The 12,315-nt window shown below is 40.0% G+C and overlaps 1 protein-coding gene across 2 annotated transcripts in view; it reads right to left on the reverse strand.

Moving 5' to 3' along the window:
• The window catches only part of TMEM255A (transmembrane protein 255A), a 52,496-nt gene extending 40,402 nt beyond the window's left edge, over window positions 1–12,094 (reverse strand). Inside the window, exon 1 of one of the 2 annotated variants that reach the window (XM_075184379.1) lies at window positions 11,703–12,094. In XM_075184379.1, coding sequence (XP_075040480.1) covers window positions 11,703–11,757 — 55 coding nt within the window. In that variant the 5' untranslated portion in view covers window positions 11,758–12,094. Of the gene's footprint in view, window positions 1–2,607; window positions 2,630–11,702 lie in introns of those variants that run through there. The other variant, XM_075184380.1, reaches the window with a different exon arrangement.
• Window positions 12,095–12,315: the final 221 nt, after the last annotated feature.

Genomic DNA, 12,315 nt, shown 5'->3' on the forward strand with positions numbered 1-12,315 from the left:
CCCTCCTCTGTCACACTGTCCACTCCTCTGCCCTCTGTCACGCTGCCCCCCCTCCTCTGTCACGCTGTCCCCCCTCCTCTGCCCTCTGTCATGCTGTCCCCCCTCCTCTGTCACGCTGTCCCCTCCTCTGCACTCTGTCACACTGTCCCCCTCCTCTGCTCTCTGTCACACTGTCCCCCTCCTCTGCCCTCTGTCACGCACCTCTGCCCTCTGTCACACTGTCCCCTTCTCTGCCCCGCTGTCCCCCCTCCTCTGTCCCGCTGTCCCCCTCCTCTGCCACGCTGTCATGATCACTCTCACTCTGCTCCTTCTGCCGCGCGCAGCCATAGAAAAAAGAAAGAACACAAAAACTTACCAATCCGCGAGGCGCCGGAACCCAGCATCCTCCTCTCTCACGCAGCTTGTCACTGACGTCAATATTCAGTGATAAGCTGCGGGAGAGAGGAGGATGCTGGGTCCCGGCGCCGCGCGGATTGGTAAGTTTTTGTGTTCTTTCTTTTTCCTATGGCTGGCCCGCGGCAACCCGGTGACAGCGCCGTGGCACCCCTGGGAGCCGCAGCGCACACTTTGGGAACCGCCGACCTAAACATTAAAAAAAAATTATTCAGTAGTGGAGATAGAGTATAAAATCATCCCGCAAGTACAGACACACTAGTTTGCTTCAGAGGATATACCCAAGTACGTTTGGTGACTGCTGGAGATGTTTTATTGCCCCAGGGAGTTATATGAATATTTGTTGGGACTGCCCTCAAGTAAATCTGTTCTGGACAGAGGTAGTCAGAATAACTAAAGTTATTTAAAACTGTAAGGTTCCTATGAACCAAGATTTTTGGCTTCTCAACCTGTTTAAATCAGCAAATACAGAAAATCATTATTATACCTAAGCAACACTGCAGAGGCTGTAATTTCAGTTTGATTGAAATGTTCCTTTCCTCCATCACTTAAAGATTGGTTTAAAATGATAGATTAGTATATGTTGATGGATGATCTGATTATATCTGCAAATTCATTTGTAATCACATGGTTCCAATGGTTGGAATTCAAAGACACCGATTGCTATAAAGTACAGGGTGTTTCAAAAAGATGGACCCAATTTCAAAGCAATATATTTCACAATGGTAACGTTACAATTACACAAAAAATTTAAAATGGTTTGATGGATGATCTGATTACTTCTGAAAATTAATTTGTAATCACATGGCTTCAATGGTTGGAATTCAAAGACACCGATTGCTATAAAGTACAGGGTGTTTCAAAAAGATGGACCCAATTTCAAAGCAATATATTTCACGATGGTAATGTTACAATTACACAAAAAAATTAAAATGGTTTAATGACTTATTAAATTTTAATAAGCATTTTATAAATGCTCTATGTGCCCTCCACTGTATGGACAACATGGAGACCTCTCAAAGTGTCTTCTTTTACTCAATTCACCGCTGGCGCGATTTTATTTTTAAGGTCATTCAGATTAGTTGTTAATGGAGACTTTCCTATGTCATCTGCACGAGAAGGCTGTACCAGTTGCAAGCGGTATGGCCTCATGATTAAACTTGGAGGATCAATGCCAAAATGCCATTGTACCGCACGCTGCACCTCAATTACAGATTCAGTCTTGCTGAGCTGCAGAACACAAAACGCCTTTTGTTGCAGGATCGCTATCTTGCAAACGACTGAGGCTAGGGGCTGATGGTGCGCTGGGAAATGCAGTCGTTTGAAACTCTATGCCTCACCCATTCAAGTGCCAAGAGATTCATTCATGGGCGGTTTGTGGTTGCAGAGATAAAGTGATTTCTAATCGGGTCCATCTTTTTTGAAACACCATGCATATATACTTGTGGTAGATTCCATCCGTTGAGTTTTTGTCTTTTTGGAGTCCGTTGTTCATCCCAACTGTTTCTTCTATCCCTCTATATGAATTGAAAATCACTTGAGCACTCTATGATGCTACTTCTTATCCGACGCTGAACCGTCCTCCCACCCCCCCCCCCCTTTCATTCTCTTTATTTGACTCCCGATGTTAACTTGTTTTATATTTTTCCTTTATTTGTATTATTCTGATGTCATTGGAAAGTCTATGTATACACGTTGATGCCTCTAAGCCTGTTTTTCACTGCAAATTTTCAATAAGCAGAGTTTAATCAAATAAAAAAAGAAAATATAACCCATTTTTCTCAAACTCATTCCTCAAGAGCTACCAACAGTTCATGTTTTCAGGACACATGTGAGTTAATCTATAAATGAGTTAATAATGCAGAGGCGAGGTCATTTATTTTTCTGGGCCAGTAATAAAGTCACCTGTTCTATAGACAGGAACCCTGAAAACATGACCTGTTGGTAGCTCTTAAGGACTGGGTTTGTGCACCTCTGAGTAGGGAAACCTGTGACTGCTTTGGGACAGAGTCACTATTTAATTTAGTGACACTCAAGAGTTGCCAAATTTAGCATGATGTGGTAGTTCACTCAGTAGGCAATGATTGGAAAAAAAATTCAGCAATCCTGATGAATATAAACAAAGGATAACTCATTCAGAATTTCACATTCAGTTTTGGTTGGAATACCCTAAGGTAAACCTGATTCCTGAAGATAAATTACCAAGGGTCTCACCCAGCATTGCTTGCTTGCTTCAGCTGTCAGCATGTTGTTTGTGATCAGCATGCTGCCTGCATGCAAAAAGATCAGGGGCCTGATTCATTAAGGATCTTAACTGAAGAAACTTCTTATTTCAGTCTCCTGGACAAAACCATGCTACAATGCAAGGGGTGCGAATTAGTATTCTGTTTTGCACATAAGTTAAATACTGACTGTTTTTTCATGTAGCACACAAATATAAACTTTAAATTTCAATGTACAAATAAGCTATCAACTATTTGTGTGCTACATGAAAAAACAGTCAGTATTTAACTCATGTGCAAAACAGAATACTAATTTGCACCCCTTGCATTGTAACATGGTTTTGTCCATATCCACGTGTACCCAGTTTTTAAGAATGAATACAATGGATGTGCTGACCCTAGATGATTCACTAATAGTGCACTAAAAATAATCCCTTTTCCTTCAACTATTAAAAAATGTAAATTAGCCATAATAAATAAAAACTTGCATAAAATGTTTGTTTAATGACTCTTAACTTCAGGTTGACCCCAACTGTGTGCTCTCTGATCTTCCAGACCAACATTATGACACTTCAAAGAGTTGAAATTAAATATATGTTTATCGCCTTAATTATAAGGGGGTCTAAGAAACTCATTGGTTCATTCTTAATTAACTTCCATTAACTCAGGAGATAGGGAATTAGGGGGATATTAGAATCAACATAAAAAATATAAATAGGGCCATGTGTAGCCACCATTCTTGGAATGGATGTATACTCAGACACCAACATGTAATGTCTTCCCATACTCCTGACCAAGATGAACGTTCTTATTCTTCAGAGGACCATTATTTACATATCAGTGCAGGCAGGTACACATATACACACAATTAGGTTGCTATCTCTTTCCAAGCAGCACATATGCTTCTTAAATTTTAATCAGGCAAAGCTCTCTTGATATGGACCAGGCTCCTATCAGGCAGCTTAAAGAGCCACTAAACCCCAATATTGACATTTTCAGACTATTAAACATACAGTCAAGTCCATAAATATTGGGACATCGACACAATTCTCATATTTTGGGCTCTATACACCACCACAATGGATTTGAAATGAAACAAACAAGATGTGCTTTAAATGCAGACTTTCAGATTTAATTTGAGGGCATTTACATCCAAATCAGATGAACAGTGTAGGAAGTACAATGGTTTCTATATGTGCCTCACACTTTTTAAGGGACCAAAAGTAATGGGACAAACTAAACAATCCTACATCAAACTTTCACTTTTTAATACTTTGTTGCAAATCCTTTGCAGTCAATTACAGCTTGAAGTCTGGAACGCATAGACATCACCAGACGCTGGGTTTCATCCCTGGTGATGCTCGGCCAGGCCTCTACTGCAAATGTCTTCTGTTCCTGCTTGTTTTTGGGGCATTTTCCCTTCAGTTTTGTCTTCATCAAGTGAAATGAATGCTCAATCGGATTCAGGTCAGGTGATTGACTTGGCCATTGCATAACATTCCACTTGTTAGCCTTAAAAAAACTCTTTGGTTGCTTTTGCAGTATGCTTCGAGTCATTGTCCATCTGCACTGTGAAGCACCGTCCAATGAGTTCTGAAGCATTTGACTGAATATGAGCAGATAATATTGCCTGAAACACTTCAGAATTCATCCTGCTGCTTTTGTCAGCAGTCACATCATCAATAAATACAAGAGAACCAGTTCCATTGGCAGCCATACATGCCCACGCCACGACACTACTACCACCATACTTCACTGATGAAGTGGTATGTTTTGGATCATGAGCAGTTCCTTTCCTTCTCCATACTCTTCTCTTCCCATCATTCTGGTACAAGTTGATCTTTGTCTCATCTGTCCATAGGATGTTGTTCCAGAACTGTAATGGCTTTTTTAGATGTTGTTTGCCAAACTCTAAACTGGTCTTCCTGTTTTTGTGGCTCACAAATGGTTTACATCTTGTGGTGAACCCTCTATATTCACTCTTGTGAAGTCTTCTCTTGATTGTTGACTTTGACACATATACACCTACCTCCTGGAGAGTTGATTTGGCCAACTGTTGTGAAGGGGTTTTTCTTCACCAGGGAAAAAAATCTTCTGTCATCCACCACAGTTGTTTTCCGTGGTCTTCCGGGTCTTTTGGTGTTGCTGAGCTCTCCGGAGCGTTCTTTCTTTTTCAGAATGTTACAAACATTTGGCTCCAAAGTTGATTTGGCTCCACCTAATATTTTTGCTATCTCTCTGATGGGTTTGTTTTGAATTTTTAGCCTAATGATGGCTTGCTTCACTGATAGTGACAGCTCTTTGGATCTCATATTGAGGGTCGACAGCAACAGATTCTAAATGCAAATATCACACCTAGAATCAAGTCCAGACCTTTTACCTGCTTAATTGATGATGAAATAATGAGGGAATAGCCCACACATGTCCATGAAATAGGTTTTTTTGAGTCGATTGTCCCATTACTTTTGGTCCCTTAAAAAGTGGGAGGCACATATAGAAACCGTTATAATTCCTACACCGTTCACCTGAATTGGATGTAAATACCCTCAAATTAAAGCTGAAAGTCTGCAGGTAAAGCACATCTTGTTTGTTTCATTTCAAATCCATTGTGGTGGTGTATAGAGCCCAAAATATGAGAATTGTGTCGATGTCCCAATATTTATGAACTTGACTGTATATATATATATATATATATATATATATGTATTTTTTCAGTGTTAACCTGCCTTTCCACTGCAGTTTTGCAAAAAGTAAAAATATTACCTCCCACACTATTACAGGCAGCTGAAGCCTCAACCCCCCACCCCCTCCAAAAAATGTTTAAGATGGTGATCTAGTAGCATCTAATCAGTGTTCCCTTTAAGCTGAGCAAACCTGTATCTTACTAGGAAACATCCTGCAGATTGTGAATGCAAACCTTTCGGGTGGAGCCCTCATTAGAGTGAACTTTTAACTCTTTCCTTTCCAGATTGCTCAGCTTAGAGGGAACACTGCATTTAATATAAGTAAAAAAGCTGATTCTGCAGGCATTTGAGTTACTGTGACATCACTAGCCCTCTCCAAAACCTGCCACTTACCTCTCCGGAATATATCAAAGATCGGTCCCTTTCTCTTCATTGAAGCCAGCAAAACTCTTATACACTCTCTTTTCATCTTTCTCCTTGATTAATGTAACCTTCTCCTCTCTGGCCTAGCAAGTCCCACCTATTCAGTCTATCCTCAATGCTGCTGATCACCTTATATTTCTCTTCCGCCACTCTATCCCTGCTGTCCCTTTCCGCCTGTGGGTACACTGGCTTCCCCTAGGCTACAAAATTAAATTTAAACTTCTCAACCTCATCTACAAATTCCTACTACACTGATTACTACTGACTACCACACTGATTACCTCTTCCTACTCCCATCTCCAGGACTGCTCCACTCCCGTGTAATGATCTCCCACCCCCTCTTAGATTACCCTCTTCTCTCCAATGCTTCAAGTGTTCCCTTAAAACTAATTTCTTTATATAATCTATCAGCCTTCCTCCTAACCCCTTTGCCTATGCTATCACCTATACTTCCATGCTCGGTGTCAGTCACCCTATTTAGGTCTTTCCCTTCCCTTTAGGATGTAAGCTCTCACAAACAGGCCAGGGGAAAACGCAGGATTTGTAGAGGGGGGGTTTCCACACCATGCCTCTCCCCATAATATACATAGGCAATGCAGCGTGCACTACTGTTAGGTGCAGCTCTCCCTTTTCAAGCAAAACCGTGTGAAGCGGGGGCAGGGTCCAGCCACCTAAATTATACAGTGCACCAGGCTTGGAGTGGGGATTCCAGGCACTAGGAAACACCCCCCCCCCCCCTCCACCTCTTCCTTGTGTTTTTCTTCTACTATTGCATCATCCGCTGCACCTCTAGGCCTTTTTCCCTAGTCCTGATTTATTGAGCCCGGACCTACTTCATGTTGGACATTACCTTCACTCTTACTCACTGTTCCGTATATAACTAAAGATCTGCATTACCAAGTTATCTGTGTAATCTGTTAACTAGTATGTCTGGTTGTTGAATTGCCTAATTATGTAATGTACTATTGAGTGTTACTGTCTGTATTACATACCACTATAAATTTCATGTATGGCACTGTAAACCTTTTGTAGCACTTTATAAATAAAAGATAATAATAAAATTAATAATAATAATAATAATGGCAGCACAGTGGCCTAGTGGTTAGCACTTCTGCCTCACAGCACTGGGGTCATGAGTTAGTTTCCCGACCATGGCCTTATCTGTGTGGAGTTTGTATGTTCTCCCATGTTTGCGTGGGTTTCCTCTGGGTGCTCCGGTTTCCTTCCACACTCCAAAAACATACTGCTAGATTAATTGGCTGCGATCAAAAATTGATGCTAGTCTCTGTCTGTCTGTCTCCCTGTCTGTCTATCTCCCTCTTTGTCTGTCTGTGTCTGTGTAAGTGTGTATCTATATTAAGGAATTTAGACTGTGAGCTCCAATGGGGCAGGGACTGATGTGAATGAGTTCTCTGTACAGCGCTGCGGAATTAGTGGCGCTATATAAATAAATGGTGATGATAATAATGCACAGTGTATTCTGCGCAGGAAGTATACAAAGCCATAGCACAAATACTTCCTGCTTAGTTAGATAAGCACTTCTCTCGTAACATTAAAACATACTTGCCTAATCCCGAATTCCAGGTAAGTCTCCCAAACTCTCTTACACCCTCCTTACACCACATTCACCCTCCTGGATCTCCCAGAGGGCAACAATAGAAAGTTGACAACTATGCATTAAAATCTGTTGCAGAGGGAGTGAAAGAGAGCATGATGGACAATGGGTATAAACACTCTAGTTACTTCATTATATTATTCAGCTTTGTAATACACAGCCTTTGCTATATATAGATAACATACATTGCATTTACTTGCTTTTTAATAAAAACATGAACTTTAACTATTTACAACATGCAAAACAAGGGCTAAATAAGATCTAAGGAGGGGATTTGCTTACATGAGCTCTGCTAAGTACTCCATAGGGGAAGAACTCTCTGGGAACTTGCATAGGAGGAGTACAAGTATATGTTTTGTTAACTAGCTGACCGAATCTGCTGTAATTATTTGCAGAATAGGAAGTATGTAGTGTTTTGGAACTAATGCAGGCAAAGTGGAAAACAAACTAGCTAAAAATCTTTAGTGCTCTTCTATTTATTGAGCTGAGGTGAGCCAAAATTCTGAGAAAACAGCTGTTTTCTCCAGAGAATGGCAATGGAAACTCTTCTAATTTATCAAGGGGTTAAAGCGGGAAAAATCTGATATTTATCCTGCCTTAAGCTGTTTAACGCTGGTCACTGCCGTCTACATAGACTTCTATGGGGACTGCGATGTGACCCATTTTAACTAGCAGAGAAATGCAAAAGAACTCCATCTCAAGATGGCTTTAGCTTACCTTTTCAATGGAGACCTTAGGACTCCTTCTCTGCTAGAGAAGATGCCGTTGATCCATCACCCGATCCCGTCACTGTACGCATGCGAGACCTTAGCCGCACATGCGCAATAGTCACACAGGGGTCAGATTCTCCATGTGCTGGCAGCATTAGGCTGCCGGTGAAGGAGTTTTTAGTCAGTTTGGGAGGGGGGTTTCACCAGGGCTTGTCAATGAGACCTGGTATGGTAAATACAAGCAGCAGTACATATTCTATCACTGCAGTATGTAGCGATACAAAACGATACTGACTGCTGCCCACTAGCCATCAATGATAAATAGACACCTTACTGCCGGTATCAAAAATGTAAATGTAAAACGTAACAGTCTATCAAGAGTAGCTTCCAAAATATAAAATTTGTTTTGCAAACATTTCAACATTATTTCAGGTTAGACAGGTGCATTTTAATAAATCATGTGAGCTACATTTTAGTCAGGTCTTGATGTTCTACATTTTCTACAAAAAATATTGACAGAATATAAATATTTAATTTTATGTATCTTTTCAACTCATATTTAATAAATATGAACGCATAAGCACATCGAATAAAGAGATGATAACAACTGAAACTTAAGACACAGCATAGGAAAAATTGTACTGTGCAAATAGAATATTGAAAAATAGGGACATTTCCAGGTACTAATCTTTAAAACATAGGACTCTCCGTGGAAATGAAGGATGGCTGGCAACTACGATTTAAGACAACTCCTAGGTGATGGAATAGTAGCAATTTTATTATAAAAGACAAATGAATCATTGCTATAGACTAATAATAGGAAGGAATGCACTGAGGCAATCTGAGTGATGTAGTGAAGTAATACAATACAATAGCAAATAGACTCTGTGACAGTTTCTGCAAGATGTTTACCTGGGGAGGCTTTATATACCACTGCTGACTGAACCCAAATATATAAGGGATGCAATTGGTACAGTATTGAGCACCATGACAGATTATTAATTCTATTTCAGTAACATAAAAAAGAATAAAACAGCAATTTTAAGCACCAAAGGGTCCTGTGTAGTGAGCTTTTTTGGACTAAAAGAGTTAGTATGATATATTCTGTATATTTTTATTTACCATTGAATTAGAAAAAAAAAAACATGGTAACAGGTACTTTTCAATGAGCATTATTCTATACTTGCAAACTGAGACAAAATTAATTAATGAACACTGGAAATTATAAGCTAAAAACTATGATAAAATACAAAATAAAAAAGATAGTAATTAACATGAAATAAATAGAATTTTGAAAAGATGTGTACGAAGAAATACTAGGTGGTACTTAAAAGTATGACTTAAAAGCATGCTGCGAAAACTAGGAAGTATCTAGGACATGAAGTAGGCACCTACACTGATGATATAAGCAAGCCGAGTACGCATGCTGAAAGTGTAATGAGTGTTGTTCCTGTCTGGAAAACATTTAATCACACCAGAGCTAGCAGCACTGCATCACAGTCCAGAGAAACAGCCACACAGCACATTCACTAGTATCCTGCACAGGGCTCTGGTATTTCAGTTCTCATATAACTTAGATTGTTTACATCCAACACACTCAAGACTGCTGGCGTGGATGCCAGTCTTCAGTTTGATTCATCTGAACATAGCTGGATAAATCCCAAGAGCCAGGTAGCGAATGCGTCTATGAAATGACTTCTGCTACCTACCTTTTAGAAGTCAATTCTATTGAGGTCAATGTATGCACATCGTCCTTAAAAGATCCTGCTGGCTCGATTTCACTGATTGGCTCCTGAATTCTGCATTATTTTGTTCACCCCTGATCTGGGATAGGAAAAAGACATGAATGCCTTTTAGGGATTGAACACGCATGGTTTCCATTTCATCGAAATGGAAGCCCTGACTGCTCCCATTTTAGGAATAGATTTCTAATGGTGATCAGTTTTACTAGGAATTCTACAGGCATTACTTTATCAAAACATTTTAGTCAGATAAGGACCCACCTGTCAATTCCCTGTGTTCCTCTAAAGCTCCAGGAATTACAACTACAAGTATAATAACCTTGACTTGCGTGGGTTTTCTCCAGGTGCTCCTCTTTCTTCCCATACTCCAAAAACATACTAGTAGGTTAATTGGCTGCTATTAAATTGGCCTTAGTCTCTCTTGATCTGTGTGTGTGTGTGTATGTTATGGAATTTAGACTGTAAGCTCCAAAAGGCGGGAACTGGTGTGATTTCTCTGTACAGCGCTGCGGAATTAGTGGCACTATATAAATTGCTGATGATGATGATGATTATGTATTAATGGAATACAGAAAAAAAACCCTCAATATCTACTTTAAATATAAACATTAACGTTCAGAACTAAAAACAGAGCAATGCCTCTTTAATCTCTCTGGTTGCTGTCCAACCTAAATATATTTGTGTTGTATACACATTTATTTATAAACCCATAAAGTCATGTATTTTAAGCCTCTTTTGAGAAGGTATTACACATCTCTCAAAACTTATCCTTTGTGCTTCCTCTTTTTTTGGTCATAAACCATGACCTATTACAAAAACATATCCAAACACTCCAAGCATGGGTAGTGGTAGTGTGTTCTACTGATACAGAATGAGGCTCTATCTTCACGGAACCAGTGATTTGTGCGCTTGTACAGAAGTAAAAAACTAAAACATTTTTATTATTATTATGCGTTCATCTTTACATGAGCCCCTTATATGTACAGCAACATAATCACAAGATATGTATGTATTTGCCATTAGTTAGCCCCTCTGAACTCATCAAACGCCAGATTCTTATTATTAATGATATCTGATTATGTATAGAACACAGTTAAGAACAGGCTGTAAAGCAAATGTCAGCTTGTACTGTATAATAGTATGACAAGTGGCATGTTACTGAAAGGGTTCATTCAGGTTCAGTATTATTGGACTGTGATCACTTTAATCGGAATTGGGTATTTATTTTGTTAATTTTTAATTAATTTTACAATTATATACATCATTTTTGTGTTTTGGTGATTTAAATACAAGTCTTTGCTATATTCACATAAAACAATACAAAAAAGTGGACTTTTACAGATGCACACAGTGTAGTGTCACTCAGAGCCTTACAGCAATAAAATCGGAATTCCTATCACACTGCCCATGTTTTCCATTGTACAATACACAGCAACACATTAGCTCTGCCAGCATATCACCCACGGGCCAGGTCAACATGGAATGTGCATTCCACACATATTAGGGATCACAGGGAATGAAGAATTATACGATATGCAAAGTACATATGTACCAAAGTCTATCACACGAACACACAGCAATAAATACAATGCTACGGGTGATGTACACAGTCAGAGACTGAGGTTCCCGCAACCACTCAACAAGGAGAAATTCTAGACCAGTTTAACAAACACTTTCCCTGTCACATAAGACGAAACGTAAACATGGCAGCGCCATTACCCACTACAGCCGAATGCACACGGATGCTTATTCCAGCGAGTAAAGGGTGCTGCTGACGTCACTCCCCTGCTAATGATACCTGTCACCTTATTAGTGTGCAAGCAAAACACAATGCAAGTGCCCTTAACCCCTACAATGCACAAGGTGCGCTCGGCTTTACATACTGTATATGGCATCTACCAAGCTGCACTCACCCGATGAATCTGCAGCTGGGATCTCTGTGCGTTGGGACTGCTGCTGAGTCAGCATGCTGCGGGGGTCAGTGTCCTGCTACTTGGCAACAAAAAACAAAGGAGCTTCTTACAAAGGCAAAATATGCAACGGGTATCCCTGGAGCTCATAGCATCCATAAGGATTTGAGGATGAATCCTGCTTCAATGCCACAGCCGTCTCCTCAAGCATAGTCCCATACTAGCGCTGGCCATTATGACAGTAAAATTGTGTCCTACCAAGGCGCATAGCGCATGCGCAGTGCCAGCTTACCGACTGGAAGCTAATATCGTCCAGTACAGTATGTGCAAATGAAATGTATGTTTATTGTTCTTATATGTGCCTTTTACTGTGTGTGTGTGTGTGTGTGTGTGTGTGTGTGTGTGTGTGTGTGTGTGTGTGTGTGTGTGTGTGTGTGTTTTACTGTGTTACTGTAGGTGGTATATACTGTGAGTCTGTGACACATTCAAGGACAGTCAGATTAAGTTCAAAGGCCGTGAGTATACAAAGCAGCGAAAGATGCTTGTTTTTAAGTTCAAGATATATGGGATAATGAACCCTGTACTGTAAGTAAATATTAGGGATATATAAGTTCTC

This window comes from Mixophyes fleayi, chromosome 9 (assembly GCF_038048845.1).
Source record: "Mixophyes fleayi isolate aMixFle1 chromosome 9, aMixFle1.hap1, whole genome shotgun sequence".
Taxonomy (NCBI): Eukaryota; Metazoa; Chordata; class Amphibia; order Anura; family Limnodynastidae; genus Mixophyes; species Mixophyes fleayi.